Source organism: Meles meles, chromosome 10, assembly GCF_922984935.1.
Source record: "Meles meles chromosome 10, mMelMel3.1 paternal haplotype, whole genome shotgun sequence".
In the NCBI taxonomy this organism is placed as follows: Eukaryota; Metazoa; Chordata; class Mammalia; order Carnivora; family Mustelidae; genus Meles; species Meles meles.
This window is the reverse complement of record NC_060075.1, coordinates 79,415,235-79,438,354: the sequence shown is the minus strand read 5'-3', so window position 1 is coordinate 79,438,354 and position 23,120 is coordinate 79,415,235. Positions and strand designations below refer to the sequence as shown.

The 23,120-nt window shown below is 34.5% G+C and overlaps 1 protein-coding gene across 2 annotated transcripts in view; it reads right to left on the bottom strand.

The window, feature by feature from the left end:
• Window positions 1-23,120, bottom strand: part of SEMA3D (semaphorin 3D) — a 203,074-nt gene that overhangs the window by 115,283 nt on the left and 64,671 nt on the right. For both annotated transcript variants that reach the window (XM_046021298.1, XM_046021299.1), the window contains exon 2: window positions 11,727-11,917. In XM_046021298.1, coding sequence (XP_045877254.1) covers window positions 11,727-11,877 — 151 coding nt within the window. In that variant the 5' untranslated portion in view covers window positions 11,878-11,917. The remainder of the gene's footprint in view (window positions 1-11,726; window positions 11,918-23,120) is intronic.

Below are 23,120 nucleotides of genomic sequence, written 5' to 3'. Positions count from 1 at the left end.
ATCATGATCTGAGCTGAAGGCAGATGCTTAATGACTGAGCCACCCAGGCATCCCAAAATCATGATTAAATCTTTCCACACTTTCTGAAAAGTGCCTCCATAAAATTTTCATATGAAATTCTGTCAGATCTTTTTTTGTTTTTCTCCTGGAGACATCTCAACTGGGCCCTTTCTTTTCCCCACAGATTGGATGGTCTGTTCTCTCCCCTGATGGACAGCTTTTTTAAACTTCCTTCCACCTCTCTCTTATTATGAATCCCACCATTCCTAGATCCTGTGTCTTCCTTCTTGGTTTATCTTCTTAATTTTGGTGAGCACATCTCCAGAAGCTTCTTAAGAAAGGGTGACTGAGACTTAAATTTTTGAAACTTTCCATGTGTGAAAATCCCTCTAATTATTACAATAGGAGGGCTAACTACAGAATTCTGGTTGAATAGCATTCACTCTCAGTGATCTGAAGCACATGAACATGATGTTCCAGCTTTCAAAGTCATGACTGAGAAGTCTCATGCCATCGTATCCCCAACCTTTGAATATGTCTTTATTGTTTCTGGAAGTTTTTTGAATCACCTCTTCACTCTTGCTATTATGAAGTTTAAAATAATTGGAGTGACTACATCTTGGATTTTGTTTGTTTGTTGCTGTTTTTCATTTATTATGCTGGGTACTCAGTGTGATATCTGATCTAAAATTTAATTTCCATTAATTCAAAAAAATTTTAGTTTTTTTTTTCACTCCCAACAAACAGAGGTCAATTCCTGGTAGAATTTTTCTCTAGGTTTCTCCAGAAAATGTCCTCTATTCACAGGCTCAAGGAAGATATTCTTGGTAAAAGTGTCCAGAGACTTTGCATTAAAATATGCACACAGACTTCCAAAAGAGAGATTATAAATACAGTCATAGAATAATGTTTTCCTGAATTTCAAGTCATAGGCATAAGCAATGAAATAATGTTTTCCATTTATAGTTTCCTGTAAGTTTTTGTCTCACAAATTGCTAGAACTCTGCTGATGACTTTGAATGAGATACCTAAAATTGCACTGCCTCTCTCAAATCACAGTTCAGAATTTCCAATAACCTGTTTGATACTGTCGTTTTCCCCCAATCAACTGATCTTACTGAGTTTGATGACTTAACAACAGGACTTAGTTCCCAGGCTCAAAAAATCAGAATCCTTTTTAGTTCTCCTTCTTTGGTCCCTTACTCTTTTCTCCTGTATTTAAATAATTGGTACTTCTAAGTCTATTTCACTTCCCTCCCACCAACATCCAGCTAAATTTAGTCTTACAGATTCGATCATGCAAATTTTTTATTCTTCCTCCTCAAATATTTACTCATATTGTCAGTCAAGCCAAAATCCCTATTACTCCTTTTCTAAATTACTATAACTGACTCATAAAGAACTTTGTTCTATGCCTTCCTCCTTCAATCTCTACCGCATGATGTTTTCTATTTTGTTTTTCCTCCTAAATCACAATTAAGTTAGGTCAATTCATGACCGAAATCCTCCAATGTCAATATATACTTCATTCAATAAAGTCTGAGTTTTGTCCAATGTTCAAAGTTCCATTTCATACCCAACCTTATTCAAAATTCTTCAGCGGCATTTATTTTAAAATTGTCCTAATCTTACGTCATTAATATATTCGCTATTACTTTGTCCCATAAAAAAAAAAGTAGAAGCCCTTGCAGATAAGAATAATGTCTAAATCAATGGTGAAATTTATGGCCACTCCTTGCATATAAGAAGTCTAATAAACACTTAACAATTTTTCAAACTAGTGCTTCTCGTGTGTGTTGGTTTACTTAGCTTCCAACTAAATCAGAATTTATGGGCTTATTAATAATTTAGAGAGGTTAATGTACCATTAGGAGACCCAACTGTAGCTCTAATGCTTTGCAGTCATTAAAGGTTCCTGTTGTTATCTCTAAATGCTTGGAGGTGAGGGGAGGGGAAAGAGAAGGAGGTCTGAAACAGAACACTCTAGAACAGGGCTTCTTAGGATTTAACATGCTTTCAAGTCAGCTAGGATTCTTGTTTCTCATTTAGAAGAGGGTGAGGGGCTAGGATTATTTACTTCTAACAAGCTCCCAGATTATGCTGATGCTACGGATCCTTGAACGAAAGCTGGAGCAGAAAAGCTAAAATGCAAAGTGAACCCTCTGCACTGAAGAGAAGAGCTAGACCCTTCCCTCCACTCCACATTACAGTTTCTTGCAAACACTTGGAACATGGCATGTGTTAGTTTATGCAAGATGGCCAGATTTTTTTTTTTTTTTTCCCTTTACAATTCTACCTTGGTCAAATCTGCACATCCCTGACTTATTCTAAATTAGCCTAACTTAAATTATAACCAACTTAATTGCTATAAGTAATAAATGACCTGCTTGGTTTAAATCAATGATATGCGAACTCTTCCCCCTCAGTTTTCTCTTACGAAGAAGGGAAGTACATGTACTTCATATGCATTAACCTGGAAGGAAGATGCAAAAATGACAAATAATGATTCATTCTTGACTTTTAAGCAAATTTCCCGTTACATGCAGCAGCAGAAATTCTACCAGAGCTGCCTAAACGTAATTGTATTTGTAAAGGCCTTCCATTTTTACTTCAATTAATTCAATAATATATTGTTTGGACTTTCTTTGAAACCTGTCATGATATTCATTTTGTGCTCTGTAAAGCTCAAGGAGCTTTCCCTCTTTTATTTAATTTGATCCTGAAGGAGAACCAGAGGATTATCACTATTTTCCAGATGAGAAAAACTAGACTCAGAGAGAGCAAATCATCGTTCTAATGAACAGTACATGCCAGAGAAACAGCTAAAATCGAGGTCTTCTGACTTGAAGCCCCGTCAAGCACTACAGCTATATTTTATATTTGAAGATTTAGCATTTACTTAGAAAAACGAGATTCTTTTTCAAAACAACTCTACTTACATTTTTACAGAATGTACCTACAGACAAGTTCTATTGCTTCTTCCACTTCATCATTCCACTGGGATTACTGAAATATTTATCTTATTTTCTTGACTGTGTCTGGCTCACTGTAGCTTCAAACAAACCTCTTTATGAGTGAGTATCTCTCTTTGGAAGTAAAAAGCACTTAGTTCTAATTTATGCCTCTTTTAATTAATAGGATTAAATCAGCCTGTTTAAAGAACTCTTACAAAAATGCAAAATACATATTACAACTTCTTAAGAAGCAGAGAGGCAATTTATCGAATTTTCTGTGAAAGAAAGAGATGTTCATTTTTAAAATGACCTTAAGTTTATATTTTTACACATGTACTGAAAGAATCTCATTGTAAAAATTCCTTTAATAAGACTCAAAAATTAGAGCTAAATTTTAGGTAAATGAAATCCTAAAATAAGCAGTGGCATATACAAAATTTTATCTCCTTAATAATTCATGAAATAGTAAACCAACCATATATAACATGTGTTTAGAAGGAACTTTTTTAACCAAAAAAGAGCTGACTGCGTTTAATCCCAGAAAAAAATTGCCTTTACTTAAGCAATGACCATCTTAAAGTCCCTTCCAGGCTTACACATAGCCAAAGACACACCCGAAGTGTCTCAGGATGTAGCTCTCTTTTACCCTGCTCAGAGGACATTGCTGACCTTTGTAGACCTCAGCGATATTTACACATCTTCTTAATTCCAAGAATGCTTTTTTGTGTGATACTTCCATGGCAATATTACGTCTAATGTTGTACCTTACATTATTGTGTAACTTCCATCACTTTGTGAACCTCCACAATCAATGTTTAGAAGAGTGCTCAAATACAGTATTAAATAGATTTTAATTATTATTAATTAATAGGCTTGGGTGCAGGCAAATTGTAGTATAAACACCATTGAACTGAAAAGCAGGAGACAGGGATCAGTTTTTGCTGTTGTTTTTTAATTATCTCTTACGTGACCTTGGGATTGTTATTTCATGTTCCTGGAGTTCTCTATCCAAATCAATTTTCTAAACATATATACTACTTATAACCTATAACACTGTATCAAACAGAACACGTTCCTCCTTAAACATAGTTTTCTATCTCTTTGTCCTCTGTTTCCATCTAAACAGTAGCTGATACTGACAATGACCCAGATAATAGTTCATTATGCAAAATAAGCCAGTTTCATTAACATTTGTTCTAAGAGTAGCCTGGGGCTACTAGGTGACTTAGTCAATTAAGCATCAGATTCTTTTTTTTTTTTTCCATTTTGTTTATTTTTTCAGCGTAACAGTATTCATTCTTTTTGCACAACACCCAGTGCTCCAAGGCATCAGATTCTTGATCTCAACATTCTGAGTTCAAGCACCACACTGGGCTCCATGCAGGACAGAAAGCCTACTTAAAAAATAAAATAAAATAAAAAACATAAAAGTAGCCTGTTTTTAGAGAAAAGAATAGTGTTTCATCAATGTTTTCTTCAGTAAGGTATGGATTATCTCACATCTCTTCTGAATCATGAATTATTTCTCTCCTAGATTATTTTAACTAAAATATAATTATGATGTTATTTAGTTCACGAAAAAAAAAACCCAAATCTCTTGATTTTATTTTCCTTCGGGCTACAACTGTCTATGTCTCCATTACAGAAAAAATCCTTGAAAGAATTATCTATAATTGTCTACAGTCCCTGAGCCGATGCTCTTAAGTATCCATCCTTGTGTCTTGGCTTTCCCACTCAAAGACACTGCCTTTATCAAGGTCAACAGTGAACTCTTATTGAATTTAATGTTAATTTTTACTTGTTATCTTTGAAGACACATTAGCTGAATATGACACTGCTGATAATCCCTTTTCCTTTACTTTCTTCATTGACTTCCTGTGTCCTATAACTATTGATTTTTCTCCTACATGGGCACTTCTTTCAGTTCACTTTGATGCTCATCATTCTTTTCTCTACTTTCCTTGCTTGAGAGATTCCCAGAACTCAATCCTTCAAATTCTTCTATGTCTCTTAGTTATCTTATAGAGCCTCATACATTTAAAATTTTTTATAGGCTAACTGTCAAATTCATATCCCCAATGATATGTCCCATGAACTCTAGCAATTATCTACTCAAATGCCTTCCTGTCATCTCACTTAGACATCTAGTAGTCTTGTCTTCTCAAACAAATATATCCATTTGATTTCCCTCCCCAAATCTACTTCTTTCATAGTCTTCACTATTTCAATTAATGGTATCTCCATTCTTAAGTTAAAACAAAACAAAAAAGATGGAGTCAGATTTGACTCCTCTATCTTTTACTTCATATTCTATCCATCAAAAAATCCTGTTGGCTCCACCTACATATCATCCTCTTCTCCTACCTCATTGAAACTGGTCTGGCCCAAAGACCATCATTTTTCACCTGTGTCATTACGACATGTCTATTTCCCTGAATTCTCCCTTTTGGTGTATTTATAACACAGAAACCAGAATGATCTGATAACAATAAGTCAGATTATGTCACCTCTGTGCCAAAATTCCCCAGTGTGATTTCCATAACACTCAGACTAAAAGCCAATATTTTAACAATGACAACAGTAGAAGGATCTAATCCTTTTTTCCTCCTATTAACTCCCTGATTTAGTCAAACTTTTTTCCCCCACCCAACTGCTTTTCAGCCATACTGTCTTCCTTAGGATCCTTAAACATGGCAGACACATTTTCACCTCATAATCTTTGCATTTGACTTTCCTTTTGCCAAAAAATACTGCTTTCCCAAGTATCTCCATAATTTTAACAGCAATTTCTTTAAGTATTTGTGAAAACATCACTCTCTCAGTGAGATCTTTTCCTTACCACCATACTTGACTACCACACCCCCACCATTCTCTAGCTAACTTTCCTGATTCGTTTCTCCCCATAGCATTTTTCATCTTCTATTTTGCTATGCAATGTACTTATGTATGGTCTGACTTTCCATATCAGCATATAAACCACATGATGAAAGGGATTTTGGCCTCTTCTATTTGCTGCCAGAACAAGGCCAGAAATGTAATGGGCACTCAGAAACTATCATTATTAACTGTTGACAGTTAAATATCACATACACAGTAAGATTATCCTTGAACTCTTAAAACTACAGAAGCCCAACTGAACAGCCTCAATTTAGAGAAAATACATCTGGGAAAACAAGTGACTCCATTCAAGTATGGCACATCTCCCAAAATTAAACCATCAATGACTTGCTTTATAGAAAAATACATGTATTACATGAGAATTCTTACTATAAGATTGGTAATGTTTGTTCACTAAATACTTAGGGAGAGGTATTCAGAGCAAGCCAGCTTCTTTTCCCATGAATTTGACAACAAAAATGTCCACTTTAGATTGCATCATGTAGTCTGAACCCCAGAGTGATTTTATGATTCATTTTAACCCACTCTGAGGGCTACCAACCAATCAACAACATTACTCTTATCAAGGCCAACAATGATTTTTTTAACTGTAAGGGCTTATTACCTACTAGAAGACCATAATAGTAAAAATACTGGAAAGTACCTTTAATAAATTTACAATCTTTGTGTGGTACTTAACTGAAGGAAACCAACTCTAGTAGAAAATGGTTTGGGACTAAGTGGAAGTTATTTTAATATATGTTGTAAACAAGAGGGATCTACATAATATCTTTCAAAGTTGTTTCCAGAAGGAAACCTTTGGTCTGCAACCATTCATATGGAGCAAGATAATAACGTTTCACAAAAAATAATAACTGACAGCATTTATTAAATGCTTACTATATCAAACACTGTTTGAGGTGCTTTACATGGGTGAACATACCTTAACAATATCCTGATTGGAATTAAATAAATTAATGCATTTAGATTTGCTGTAACACTTACTGTGTTATGAACAAGAAAAGGGCAGAACAGAAAATAAACATCCAGATACCTCACAACTAGAAGGAACAGTTAAAACCTAAGCAGTATGGCATTCTTCACTGTTAAATCATGCTGAATCAAGATAACAGAATTAATGTTAGACTAGTCAAATCAAATAGGTTACATGAGTCAAATAACCATGAATCTCTTCCTGAAACACATGCTACATTCATAGTTAAATAAAGTAATTTATAAAAAAAGGAAAAGTATACAGATTAATCCAATCATTCCTCAGAAGATTCCAATAAAACAAAGAACTATTCTATTAAATACATTGATTTAGTTAAACAATAGAAGAAAAAATTTAAAGGTGATTTTAAATTTTTCTTGTCTATGAAAATACATAAAAATTTTGGAGGATCAAAAACTAATACTTTGATAGTTATTGAGAAGAACATATTGCCCAAAAGTAATGGTGAAAACTTACATATATTTTTGTATCTTGATATCTGCCTTCCTGAATAATGTTTCCCTCAAGGACACCAGGTAGCAAAAGCCTGGACCTTGAACTACAGAGATAAAAACCACAACTTAATTTTGCCATGTAATACACACTTCTTGTTTGGGGGCATCTCAGAGTTTCTTATCTAAAAAATAGGTACAAAAACAATGGTTTTCAGGGTATCCTAAAACAGATACAATAAAGTCCAAGAGGGTCCTTGGAGCCTGTCACTCTCTTGTTTTATATTCTTCATTGCACTTCCCATTTGAGATGATACTCATTTATTTGATTACCTGTTCTTTGTCTCCTTATCTGAAAAAGAAATTCAAAGGGAACAGCAAATTTTCTTGGACCTAATGAACATAGTGATTGCACCATACATACTTGCAGAATGAGTAAATATATGGTAACTACTAAGAGAGTTAGTTTCCCTCCTCATGTCTAATACTTGGGAGTTTGGTGTTGACTAGCTGGCGTTTTGTGGGTTTACTGTGATTCTTTGAAATAGCAAGAGTTTTAGGGTAAAAATTTTCAAATGGAATTGAGAGCTGAATTCTCTTTATGCCAGGTTCAAAAGGATGTGGTAAGAAAAAAGACTGTATGAGATACACGCATATACATGTATCTCATATATACATGTGTATAATATATATCATAAGACATTCACATGTAAATTAGTACTAAAATCTAAAATTAGGAAAGGAAAAAAAAAGGCTAAAGAGACAATACAAAAAAGAAAAAAGTATTAAAAAAAAACCCTACAATTCATCGTAAGAAATGAGACTTTATATATTATCATTTTTCTTCTCCTATTTCAAAGTTTTTGTCCATTTCTCTTTTATCTGTGTTACCTACAACATTTACTGGTTTCCCAGACAAATAACATCACAGATACTAATGATTTCTGGGTATAAATATCCTTAAGTCAAAAAAGTTCCTTCACAGTGATTGTGAAATACAGAATGTTTACACTATGACAGGACTGAAATCCATCATCTCTCAAAAGTTATTTTTACTGCACCTGAAGTATAAACTGTACACATATGTATCACTGTGAGAAGCCCACCTAGTGGGGCAAAATATATATAATAAACTTATAGCATGAAGTCCAGAAATATAGAACATCCTCATCTTCAAGGTTCCTTACTTGTTATTCAAGAAACAGATTTAGTAAGCATACATGTGCAAGAATTCAAAATATGCAACTCAAGGGAAATCTCTTTATAAAATAATAGAACCAAACAAACTCCTGTGGATTCAGAGGTTCAAAGCTAAGTCTTTATCAAAGAGCATTCTTTGGATAAAATGGTTATTACATTTTCTCTTGGCCTTTAAGAAATCCCTCAAAATAATCTTTCAGCTGTTCCAAGTAGCTAGCTCTACTGATATTGGCTGCATCTCTGGTCAGCATCTAAGGAAATGAACCACAGAAAGCAAAGAAGACAAAGCTAAGTCTGTGACCATAAAAGTTATTTTGAAAACAAAATTAATTTTTCACTTTAGCTGATTTTTCTAACCTCACATTCTGGCAGTGTTTTAATGCCCAAAGCACAAACTTTAGACTCTCCCAAAGCTATCTAAGCAATGGGTGGTACTGGCTGATCTCAATTCATTAGTCAGGTTCAGAAGAGAAGGAAAATGCCAAGAGAGACTTATGATCATTATCTCAGAAGCAGGAATGTGGTATACAGGCAATTTCCATCACCATAACTCCAAACTGGCAGGAATTTTGTATGTCATAACTGTTTATTCTGGAATAGCCCACTTAAAAATAGTGGGATTTGACCTACTTGCCTCCCAAACTCTCAGATATGGTATAGAAAAGGTAGACAGGGAAGCTGTTCACATGCTTGGAAGTGGGTGGGAAATGTGGAGATGGTAAGGCAGAACAGATGCTTTCCAAAGAGAAGATGCCATATTCTTTAAAGTGGAAAGAGGAGTGCCCTATATGGGTTGTGAATGTTTCTCCTAGCAAAGATGAACAGTAGTTATTCATATGGGGAGCTAGTAGGGGCCTGTGTGTTTATGTGTGTGTGTGTTTGAAGGTGGGGCGGGAGATACCTGTAATTCCTGTCCTACATTCAATCTTTGCTACTGCTTACCAGACTTCAACATGTAAATTACCTAAATGTAGAGAAAAACCTAAAAAATATAACACTTGGAAAGTGTAATGTAAGAACCATCACAGGAGTAGTTCTCATTGCATTTAATCCAACACTTAGACCAGTTCCCCTTTTATACTAGGCGCTGAGAGGAGTAACAGTCAATGCAGAGATAAGTAAAACGAGATTTTGAATTCATAGGGTTGATTCCAAGTCCAAAAACATATCCATAAAAAAAAGAACAAAACAAAAAAACCTCTAACTAGATGAACTAACTAGTAGCAGCTGTATGGAATTAATTAATGGTGTTTTTCTATCTGTAGAGATTGATTGATTTTCCAATGATCAATTACCACATTTGGGTTAATATTTTACAACGACTTATATGAAACTGTGATTATGACCTAAATGGTCACAATGACAATCTATTTTTTCCCATACTTTATCAAAAGGCACAACATCTCACAAATCCGTAGATCTCTTTTGGCCACCCAGTGATCTTAAATAGAGCATCTGTCCTTCTTCAATTCTTAACTCTGTGAATTTTGACAACTGAAAATCATACCACCAGTCAAATAGGAGCATGGTGCTGCTGTCAATCAATTTTCTAGTTCATTCTGGCCTATAAGTGCCTCAGTGAAGAACCGCTAGTGACCACGACCTAAGAAACTGGATCAGGCATCTGGGCTCCATGCAGCATGAGGCTGACTCAGGGTCTGGGTCATGACTATGTCCGAGACTCTGACAAATTTTTCAGTTTCTCAGTACCTCCACATCCTCACATAAGAGATGGGGATGGTAATAATCCCCACCATACCAGGTGCTGGTGAGGATGAAATGACAACACACAGTCCTTATACCAATGCTTTGCTCATAATGAATCACCAGTGACTGTTAACTATTAAAGGTTCTTTGCAAGCCTGATTTCTTTTGCATTGTTCAAAGATTATCAATGCAATGTTCTAATGTTATTCATTGTATCATAGGAACCAGAAAGCATCCCCTTTTTTCCCCTTCAATCTCTTTATTTTCAAACTTTCTGCATCTCTCTTTCTCTCTCTCTCTCTTTTTTCCCATTGTTTGGAGTTTAAGATTTGTTTTCTGTTCCTTTTCTTAAGGTGAACTTTGAATACAGACAAATGAACAAATCTGACTTGTGCATATGATGGGTTGTGAAAAAAGCCCCATAATTGAGTAATCACAATCCCTTATCAGGAAAGAGAACTCTTCCATAATCCCAGAAAGTTTTCCCTCATATCTCTTCCTTGTTAATCCTCCCTCAACCATACAGAGACAAAGTTCTGTTTTTTTTTTCTTTTTTTACTTGTTTTAAAAATCCTAGAAAAATATAAGAACTCAAAAATAATATATTACCTTAACTCTTTAATTCATGAGATATAAATTCCAAACAAATGGCAACATATGAAATGTTTAATGGGTATAATGTTAATTCCATTTCTATTTACATTCAACATCAAGTTAGGTTTTATTACTGATATTTCATTTGAGTTCAGAAAGTAAATTATCTTAAAGATTAGAGAATATTAAAACCACAGGCATAATTTTTTCCTCCCAAGTTCAGAATAAAGGAGTACAAGTGCCCTACATTCCTGTCATTACTGGAAGTATAAAAGAACCCAAGAAAAGAAATATCTTCAAGCATAAAATTTGACACGCCCTCCCTTTCTCTATGAATATCTGTCTATGTATACACACAAACATATGCATACATAAGATGACTAAATATAACTCATATAAACTTTGCTTTTACATTAATTTAAACATTTAAAAACAATTACCTTAGCAGATTTCATTCCTTAAATAGTTTTTCATCTTTATATTTCAAGCCTTTCATAGAATCTTTTTAAAATAGTAAATACACATATGTTTGAGATATTGAAGGTATCTTACTGTGATAAACTTTTTAAAGATATCTTACTGTGTTTAAATATAAATTTTCTCAAACTAGGAATAAACTAATTAGCATGAGCCATATGAAATTAATGTTTTTCTATTTTTAGGGATTGACTTGTTTTAATACAAAACTGATTATAACCTATAGACCAAAATCTCCCAATTACTAATGACTAGTTGATTATTGTAAATAATTAGCTGGAAAGTGTACATTAACACCTTTGGCACCATTTTCCTCACAAAAATAAGAAATAATTGGGCTTTGTGTTCTATAATAATAATTTTATTAACTGATGTCAATACTATAAACATTTCACTGAAGTCAGTATGCATTTCTAAATAAAAGAAACACAGTAACCAAAAAGACAATCTGAAGAACATTTATACACTTACCTTTGTAAGTCAGCTTAAGTCGTGGAATATTTTGCTTAGAAGTTCCAATGACTGGAAGAAACAGCGTGGTCATGCTTAGTACCATCAAGGCATGGAAAAGGTGAAAATCGCGGCTTCTGAACTTCTGTCTCTCCTTTTTATTAGCAGTCATGATGAAAACAATGACCTCTTTCAAATGGCGTTAATTTAATCTAAAAAATAAGAAAATGGCTATTAATATAGCAGTTTGTAGATTTTCCTAGACTTAAGTTATAATTTTCTGAATATGTATAGTTTTTAAAAAATAATTTTTGTTTAGATCTTGCAAATTGTTACAAGGGAAATAAATCAGAAATAAATAATAAAATTTAGGTCTGCCTTTACTCAGATGCAGAGATCAAGACATAACTAAATTTCAACTATTTAGGATGATTAACATTTCTTCCTCCATTAAGGTTTGTCTGTTTGTTCTAAAATAAATGCAGAAGGATCCAACTCTTTCTAACTTGATGAGGTCTTTACTCAGATAGGAATACTAGTAGAAGCCCATTCTTTCCCCATATTATTCCCAAGGAAAAAAGATCCCCAAGCAAAAAACAAATAAAAGCTGTTATTTCCAGGGAGTTCATTTCTTGTTTCTGATATAAAGATGTTTTAAAAGTCTACTTAAGGGGCGCCTGGGTGACTCAGTCCATTAAGCATCTGTCTTCGGCACAGGTCACAATCCCAGGGTCCTTGGATTGAGTCCCGTGTCAGGCTCCCTGTTCCACTGAAAGCTGGCTTCTCCCTCTATCTGGTCTGCTCCCTGCTGATTGTGCTGTCTCTCAAATAAATAAATAAAATCTTAAAAAATAAAAATAAAAATTCACTTAAAATTGGAAAAAATAGGAATGATTAAGTCAGGGCCACCATCACAAATTTTAGGACTGGGATGATGCAATCTTACCCACACCGTACATACTATTCCACACAGGGCAATACTGAATAGAAAAACAAACTAATATAAAAGGGTTGATAAAAGAGAGGAAATTGTTATTAACTAGGTTGCCATAAATAAGCTGCCTTGGTTGTCTTTTTCTGTTTTTGATCATGACCTGAGCCGAAGTCAGACTGCTTCCAACTGACTGAGCCACCTAGGCACCCCAGTTGTCTTTGTTAAGACATGGAATAAACTAAAACACATATTTCAAACTAAGACTGATAATTATAATTACAAGTAATAGTCACCGAATATTTATATGTACCAGATACTTTTTGTTTTAAAGTGCTTTCTGTAAATGAAATGACTTAATGCTGTTAAATTAACTAAACAAAGGAGGCCATTAGACTCAGGTGGCTCTGATGAGGTTGTGGCCTCCTTAAGCAAATGGAAATCTAAGTCAATAAATGCATCAAAATCACAAAATCAAAGCATTAGGGATAACCAATCGCAAGCAACCAATAGACCTTAAGCTACAGCTGATTCTTTGCTTCCGCACTTTCTCCACACGTCTGTCCCTCACTCCTGAAGGCAAAGCTTTGCTAACCACTTCCAGTTTGGTCCTACATGACTGGAATCAATTTTTGCATAAAAAAAACTTAAAGTTTTAATATGTCTCAGTCTATCTTTCAATAATGCTACTACAGCCATAAAGGATGGATAATTATTTACCTCATTTTACAGACAAGGAAACTAAGGTACAGAGTTAAATTGTTCCCCTAAGGTCACATGGCATATAAGAAGTAGATATAAATATGTGGTTAGGACTTGAGCTAGAGTTGCCTCTTAAACCCCTAAGTCTTTGGGTGCTTTTCAGTATGGTAGAACATGAGATCTTCAACTCTTGCAGTCTTCAACTTCTCTTCTTTCTCCACAAAGTTACCACTTTTTTTTTTTTTTTAACATACAATGTATTATTTGCTTCAGGGGTACATGTCTGTGAATCATCAGTCTTATGCCTTTCAGTACTCACCATAGCACATACCTCCCCAGTGTCCATAACCCAGCCACCTATCCCTCCCCTCCCACCCCCCAGCAACCCTAAGTTTGTTTCCTGAGATTAAGAGCCTCTTCTCCCCGGTCCCACTTTGTTTCATTTTTTCCCCTCCCTATTCCCCATGACCCCCTGCCCTGCCTCTCAAATTCCTCATATCAGAGAGATCAAATGATAATTGTCTTTCTCTGATTGACTTATTTTGCTCAGCATAATATCCTCTAGTTCCATCCACATCATTGCAAATGGCAAGACTCTGGGGTTTTTTGATGGCTGCATAGTATTCCACTGTATACACCCCACAGAGAGGCTCTTGCTATTCTTACTTCCCCAGAAGATTCCAGATATACTATCTGCTTTAACTTCTGTCCAAATAATTTCTGTGCTTTCTTGGTAATAGCTGTAGCTATAATAACAACATCTTTAAAAATTTATTTTAAGTAATTTTCTAATTAATTTTTATTAAAATATTCTATGTTTATATGGTTTAGTTTTAAATGAAGGAGTAATATGAGTGAACTTTCTTATGAAAGATCAACTCTTTAGTAAATGCCTATGCATATCAAGGATCTAGTTACTCTGAATCTCAGAAGTTAGGATCAACCTGGGAAAATGACCTAAATAAAGTTTAGAGATGTATTGATTTATTGTTATACATGACAAGCATTTTAAGGACAGACAAAAAATTTTACGTTTCATGAAATTTTATTTTTTATTTTTTTTTCATTTTATTTATTTTTTCAGCGTAACAGTATTCATTCTTTTTGCACAACACCCAGTGCTCCATGCAAAACGTGCCCTCCCCATTACCCACCACCTGTTCCCCTAACCTCCCACCCCTGATCCTTCAAAACCCTCAGGTTGCCCCAACCTCCTACCCCTGACCCTTCAAAACCCTCAGGTTGTTTTTCAGAGTCCATAGTCTCTTATGGTTCGCCTCCCCTCCCCAACGTCCATAGCCCGCTCCCCCTCTCCCAATCCCACCTCCCCCCAGCAACCCCCAGTTCGTTTCATGAAATTTTAAATATGAATGCTAAATAAATTCTATTTTATGTATTTTTAAATACATATATTTTTATATTATAATAATTTTATTATCTTCAAAGATACCAATAGGAAGTACCTAACTATTCTTGTGTGTAATCTGTGCATATTTAATTCTTTGATTTAGAAAATTACTGCATATGTGAATAATCAAGGTAATTTAGACACTAATTTAAGTGTGGCACCTGGGTGGCTCAGTCAGTTAAGCATCCTACTTGATTTCAGCTCTGGTTGTGATCTCAGGGTTCTGGGATCCAACCCCAAATTGGGCTCCACACTCAGCAGGGAGTCTGCTTGAGGATCTTCTTCCTCTGCCTTTCCCTTTGCCCCTCCCAACCCTCTCCCCACCAACCTCCACTCATACATATTCTCCCTCTCTAAAATAAATAATAAATATTTTTTAAAAGTAGTATTGTACTAAATATGCCACACATTAGATATTATATTCACATTTACTTGACGTTCCTTGAGCAGTATTAATTAGATATAATTTGAGAAAAAACAGGAATGTCCTTCTAACCAAAAAGATCTATGCCATCAGTAGCACTTCATGAAAATTTTAATTTTTAAAATTTCACTAATGTATAAAATAAAACACTAACAAAGTCCTTCTTTATATATTTAAAACAAATTCTTAAAAAATAAATAATTGTATTATTTTAAAGCTAGTAGAAGAAAATGTCTGTTACTGCCACAAAACAGTCATTTTAGCTGGTCCACAGGAAAACTTATCAAGATTAGTTTTAAATTATGTACATTTTAAGTTACCCAATCTCTTAAGAAATGAATCTTGCAATCTTTCAATTTGTCATTTATACCAGTAAAAAATAGATACATTCTTTGACTTACAGATCCCCCTTAAAAACTTACTCCTTTTATGCAAATAAGAACATACGTACAAGAATATATATGTATCAGTCATTAACATCACAGCTGGTCCCCAACCATTTATTAAGATGAGGGAAAAGATAAGACTCTTTTCTGAAAGAAGTGGCTGATTGTATATTAATAAGTAAAGCACCATGAAATGATTTCTAAAATCAAGATAATTATGGGATGCTATGGAAGATAGCTCAAAGGAGTATCATATAGATTTAAGCAAGACAAGGATAGTTGCATAGAGGACAGTGAAAGGAGAATGGAGAGCAAAAAGAGATAGTTTCAGAGGACAGTGATAACTCAGTAAGGGTTCTTGAAAAGCCAGAAGCATTATAGACTTGGTTAGACTGCTATGCGGAGAAGGGATGGATAGAAGAGCATAATCCAGAAAGGTGGAAGAGAGAGGACACCAAAGATGAACTTGGCCTAACTGCTAAATGTGTCTGATGCCTGTTCTGATATCTAATATATTATGACTCAAATAATGCCATTACTCCACACTGCCTCTGATATTAGACCATATGTGCTGATTCTACCCATATTCATCAGCGACTCTAATCCCATTTGGCTGTTCCTTTCATTTTTCCCTTTATCTACACGTTAGCAGAATATGGGTACTAATTGCAGAAGATCCGTAGCTTTGGCATACACACATGTATTCCTTCACTTACTTTTCCTCCTACTTCCTACACCCCCCCCCACCAAAAAAAAAAAAAAGGAAAGGAAAATGGAATATAGAATTTAAGTATATTAAACTTCTCATTAGGTTTAGTTTCTCTGAGATTCTGGACATGTGAAATACTACCTTTTTCTTCATGATGTGCAACAAGGCATGTAATGCAAATGTATGTTTAGGTACACAGGCAAAAGAGAGGGAACTTTCCATGTGTGCATTTTATTAGCAATAATGACCTCAGTACAGGATCTTTCTTGGGAATTAATGACCAGTTGGGGTTAATGGCCCTTGGCTCTGTATTGAGATATCTACTCCTCCAACTGATCATTAATCGCTAAGACGTGCCCTGTGCCTCCAACACTATAACTTAAGAAGATTGATGTTTTGGTTTTCAATGAACAGTAGTCATACTGTTCCTTGTAACCCGACTCATTAATACTGTTAAATAAGTTAAAAATCAAAGTGCCGTTTTCCTAGCTACATGACATTCCGATAAGTGCATGCACGTGTTCTTACATATGCTAAGGGTGAAAGACAAAATAAAACAAAAATCCTGAAACTGCCGGAACCTGTTTTTTTTAAACTTTAAATATTTTTCTACTATAAAACAGTCACTCTCTATAATCTGCTGTTCCTGATTCATTGTTTTTCTTCCCAACAACCTCTGAATTCAATAGTTAATCTTTTAATTGAGATAATTTATGGGTTAAATGGATAGCCAACAACCTCTCCACTAATCTATTGATGTTTTGCCATCTTCCTTGCAGTGGATGTGGATGTGTGTGTGTGTGTGTGTGTGTGTGTGTGTTATGTATGCACACGTGTGTGTCCTGCATCTGGGAGGAATTACAGAGAGAAGTAGGTGTGATTTAACCTAAAGTGGGTGGATTTAGTGAATTGCATAGGTTATACTGCATGCTACTGTCTGTAACAAGCTCGACCTGGAGCCAATTAACTGAATGTAATCTATTCCAGATGTTCACTGAACAAACAGCACTCTTGGGGATCTTCAGATGTGGAGCCAATGGAGAGTGTTCTGATTATGAGAGATTTTTACACACTGTTCCACTAAATCAGAGATCCAAATGCATAATCTAACATTCAAGAAGGTCTTGTGCCATTTCCCAAAGGAATACAAAGAGTCCAGGGCTTACTGGATGGATAGTAACTCGTCAAAATTATTATTTGAGGAGCAATATAAAATTTTATATGTGAATTTCATTGAGTTTCGTTATTTATTTATATCCATATATTCCAAGTGTCATTAAGATTATGTATAATTATGTAATAATTATATATAAATAAATAATTATTTATTTATATCCATATATTCCAAGTGTCATTAAGATTATGTATAATTATGGTGAAAAATATATTCTATGCATAGGACAAAAATTTAAATAGGTAAGTCTTGAGACGTAAAAATCTGAACACATAGGTTTAGGATTTTTTCTCAGGTGTGTGTGTGTGTGTGTGTATGTGTGTGTGTGTGTTGGGGAAAGAGGCAAAGAATCCTTGATTTTTTAATTTATAAAGGGTTATTTGTTCCTCATACCTTCGTGGTATACATAGGTCACTTGAAACCTTTTTACTCATTCAAGAGACATGAGGAATCATGACTACACACAAATTAGTAGTATTATCTGTATAAGCTTACTTTGGCTTAATTGTAGCTCATACTTTTGAATCACTATTTGATTAGCGGTTTCTTCTGTAGGATACACAAAATTGATAAAATATTAGTAACACAACTTCATGGTAAGGATGTGGACAAGAAACCAGAGAGAAATTATAGAAGAGACTTGAGAGTCAAAGAGACAATATAGGCAAACAAAGAGAAGCTTTTCGTTTGCAGAGGGCTATCTTATATTCCACGGATCATCTACAATGATAACAAAGAAGAATGCAAGTGGTATGTATGAAGATCCACTAGGATAGGAGCTTGGAATGCTAAAATTTTCATGTACATGTATTTTGTCTCGTCCTTTCTAAATTTCTCTTGCATGTTTTCTAATATATCTAATTTCTTACTACTTTAGCACAGTCAGGGGTATGCAATCACGGTGCAAATGTATAGTACTCTCACCAGTGAGTAGAATTTATGGGGAAGAAAATTTTCATTGAAAAATTTTAACTGTCTATTAATGGGCTTTATTGTTTTAAGAAGTCATGAATTCCTCAATGATTAGTATATTCCCATGGAGTCTGAGAGACCATCTGATGTTTTTAGACATCATGAAGAACAGACTTAACATTTAATTAATTGTTAATTACTTCCTTACATCGTAATGGATATTTCACCATATACCAAACTAAACATGAATAGCATCAGTAATCAGCAATAAAGTTGAGCTGAAATCTTTGTAAGTAAAGATACACTATAGTAGTTACATTTTTTATTTGCTGGGGTTTAATAACAATGTCTACATTTCTAAAATACACTGAAAATATATTGTATAAATACCTGCTCAACAAAGCCCTTTTGTTACATGTTACTTAGGTTTGCATGTCTTAAAGCTTTGTACTTACAGTCACATCAAATTATACAGGATCTCAGCCCTAATGAATCCAGTTCAACAGAAAATAATAGTAAAACTTCAGCACATAGAAGTGTAACCTGTTAGGATTACTATTGTGGGTGGAACTTTTTCCCTGAATGTAACAGTAATAAGAAAACAATGCTTGTAAAGGGGTCCTAAAGAAATCAAGGTTCCCTAAGGCCCAAATTGCTCAAATAATACCAAAAAAAAAAAAAAAGAAAGAAAAAGAAAAAAGAAAAAAACCACTACTGTAAGTGACTTTATGCTAGTCATCTTCCTTATCCTAAATTTCCTATCATTTTGCTACTCAAGGAAATACAGTTATCATCTCATAGGGTCAGAAAAAACACCAACAGCATAATCTTAGTTGGTCTCTCCTTTAATCTGATTACAATTCAAAGATTTAAGATTTTCCTTTTCAAAATCTTACACTTCAGAGAATGTTTTGGTCGATGCAACTTCTCATGACCAAGATCATGAGAAAATCTTAAAAAGAACAAAGATCATTTTATATATCACCTTTTAGAATTCTGATATGCATTCTGAGAATATAGAATATTTATAGGTATTCTGTGGAAATATTTATAGAAATTATAGAATACTTGGCAAATTTCAATGTCTGCCTTTTATATTCAAAATATAAATGTATAAAATGGGGCACCTGGTTGGCTCAGTCAGTTAAGTGTCTGCCTGTAGCTCAGGTCTTGATCCCAGGGTCCTGGTATGTAGCCTTGCATCAGACTTCCCACTCAGCGGGGAGTCTGCGTCTTCCTCTCTCTTTGCCCCTCTCTCTTTGCCCCTCCCCCTGGTCATGTTCTCTCTCTCTCACTCTCTCTCAAATAAATAAAAAATATTTAAAAATATTAATGTATAATTACTTTAACTGATTATTTTTTAAGATTTAACAACCTCCACCTCAAATATTCTGATACTTGACTCTCACGGTTTAAAAAAAGTTTTTCTTTTTAATAAATAGAATGTTAAATTAAGCAGGGCAGGAATTAATGCAATTAAGATGGCAAAATAGTTGTATTCTCTGGAAACAATAAAATAAGAATTAGCCATGTGTTTATTATTGAGAGGATCTTTTAATTTATTTTTGTGCTTTTATCTTTAAGGAATGTCATTATTATGAAAACTTAGAGATATTTTGGTGAAGATCCAAAAAGTTTAACTTGCTTTTCTGAAGTATACATCTAGATATTAATGTAGACATTGAGCTATATGTCCAATAAAGATTTTCCCAGACTTTACAACATTTATCTAATACTCCTGCTAATGTGATCAGTAAATAGATTTAAATCTTAAACTCACTCTTTAAATAATAAAATGTACAAAATATTCTATATACAAACTAATCTCGTATTCGGATGGTCTCTGTGTCATCTAAAATAACCATGCACTAGGTAACTTTTCTTTCAAAGCAACACAAGTGTTCTATTATATTAAAAGATATTATCCTGGCATTTGCTTCTGTAGTGCTTATACTACTGTTGAAGCAATGCAAGATACACAAAGAAAAGAGCATGGCACCAGCATAAGAATGATGGACAAATGTGTAGAGTTAAGAATTTTTTGTTTCCTGATTTGCATGGTGGTCCTGAGCTTTACAATTTTCACATGTATGTCGCATTTCCCAATTAAAAATATTTATTGAACTAATTAATTATGTTAAAAAAGGAAATGTAGAGAAATTTTTTATTACTTAATGCATACTTTCTGATAAGACTGTGAAACAGGAAATTCACCATATCCTCAAAAACAGTATACCAGGGATTATTAGTTGCCAACCTGTAAAAATTATATAAATGTTATACAAATCATTTATGTATACCAAAGAGTATTTAAGTAATTTCCCACAGTGAGTCTAAATTAAAACATGGGTTTGCATTACAGTTAATTTAGAATCTCAAGGTTGTAACTATTGGAAACTAATAAATATTTACAAATGAATTAAGTCATGTTTTAAGACATAGAATATAGAATAAATATAAGGATTATTTGTGAAGCTCCTCAACTTTTAAATAAACAGACCAAGAAATCCAATCAAATCTGCCAGTAATTCCAATATTTAACAGCAAACTTTTTAAGCAAAAAAGGCTTATGGCAAGAAAAATTTGACCTTGAACTTCATATTCACATAAATTCTCCAGGAATGCATGTACTTTCAAGATCAAAACACTTAAAGTAAGTTAAATGACTCCTTTACGGTCTTTTTTTTTTTTTTTTTAAGGAAAAAAGATGTACTAAACACATTAACACTACTTGTTTCATCACTATTTAATGAAACACCTAGGGAAATAAACTTTTCTAGCACCATGAGGCATTCATTCCATCTGCATAGGGAGGAGACTTTAAATAATTCACTTCATAAACAGCACTACCTGGGAATAAAAATAGGCAGTGTGTGAAAGGAAACTTAATGTCACACACAGACTTCAGTAACCCAGTCTTCAAAGTAGATTTTGATTTCATGGTATTTGAAATTTTATGACTCAGCTGGGCTAAATGGGTGATGGGCATTAGGGAGGGCACTTGTGATGAGCACTGGGTGTTTTACGTAAGCGATAGATCACTAAATTCTACTCCTGAAACTAATATTACTCTGTATGTGAACGAACTAGAATTTAAATAAAAACTTGAAACAAACAAAAGTAAATAAAATAATTTTAATGTGATCAATGTTATTTTACTTGTTTTTAGCACACTGAATTCAACACAACTGATGACTATGCAAACAATAAGGCGGCCTTTCAACAAATAAAACATTTTCCAGCACTTTTGGCAGTAATAGTTTTTTTAAGGATTATTGTTTATATTTTCAGTGATGGTGACAGATGTTAATGGATTTAATTTTGATTTTAAATGTTTCATATGCAATTGTTGTAATCAAAATCCACGTATATTTATTTTCGCTCAACAGTTTTGAGCTTGGCAGATGAGGAAACTGTGGCAAAGAGACAGTACATCAGTGGCCAAGGCTTCTCAGCCAGGATCAGATGCAGGGTCAATTTACCACACACATAGAGCTCCTCCAGGAATGCAAGCGAGGTGGGGCAGGTAGTGGGGGGAAGAGAGCCTATCCTGGTGTCCACATTGTCTAGAGAATGTTTCTGAAGATGAAGAAGGGCTCTCAACCCAGTGACTGTGACTGCTGGCATGCTCCCAGTCTCTCTTTGGCAATGTCCAATAGAACATTTGCTATGTGGGCAATGCTCTATATCTTTTTTTTTTTTAAGATTTTATTTATTTATTTGACAGAGAGAGAGATCACAAGTAGGCAGAAAGGCAGGCAGAGAGAAGGAGGAGGAAGCAGACTCCCCGCAGAGCAGAGAGCCCGATGCGGGGCTCGATCCCAGGACCCTGAGATCATGACCTGAGCCGAAGGCAGCGGCCTAATCCACTGAGCCACCCAGGCGCCCCAATATATCTTTTTTTTTTTTAATTTAAAATTTTTTTTTTATTTTATTTGTTTATTTACAGCATAACAGTGTTCATTGTTTTGGCATCACACCCAGTGCTCCATGCAGTACGTGCCCTCCCTATTACCCACCACCTGGTTCCTCAACCTCCCACCCCCCCGCCCCTTCAAAATCCTCTGGTTGTTTTTCAGAGTCCATAGTCTCTCATGGTTCATCTCCCCTTCCAGTTTCCCTCAACTCCCTCTCCTCTCCATCTCCCCATGTCCTCCATGTTATTTGTTATGCTCCACAAATAAGTGAGACCATATGATACTTGACTCTCTCAGTTTGACTTATTTCGCTCAGCATAATTTCTTCCAGTCCCGTCCATGTTCAATGCTCTATATCTTGTCCAATATGGTGCTACGAACACACATGGCAAATGAACACTTGAAAGGCAGGACATCTAGAAACTGGATTTTAAATTCTATTAAGTTTTAATGAGCTTAGGTCTTTTATTTTTTTTTTTCATCTCTTGCTGATGTGTACATCAGGGGCTAGTCTATCTAATCTAGAGTAGTAAAATTAGTATTTACTGGGTAATAATAGTAACAGTTCTGGGATAATAAATGTAAGTACAGAACAAGAATGGACAGAAACATTTTTTTTCTCTCTTTCTTTTTTCCTGGTAAGAAAATCTAGGCATTGACTGAAAGAATTTATAAGGCATAATTATCTGTTTTATAGTTCTGAATGGAAAACTAACAGAGAATAACCCTAAAAATTTCCATTTTCTTTCCCCTTAAACTTATTTGAGTAAGATGAAGACAAAGTACTCTTTCATCTTTCTATTTCAGTAGCATTGGGAACTATTTTTTACAAGCTAAACACAACTAATTTTT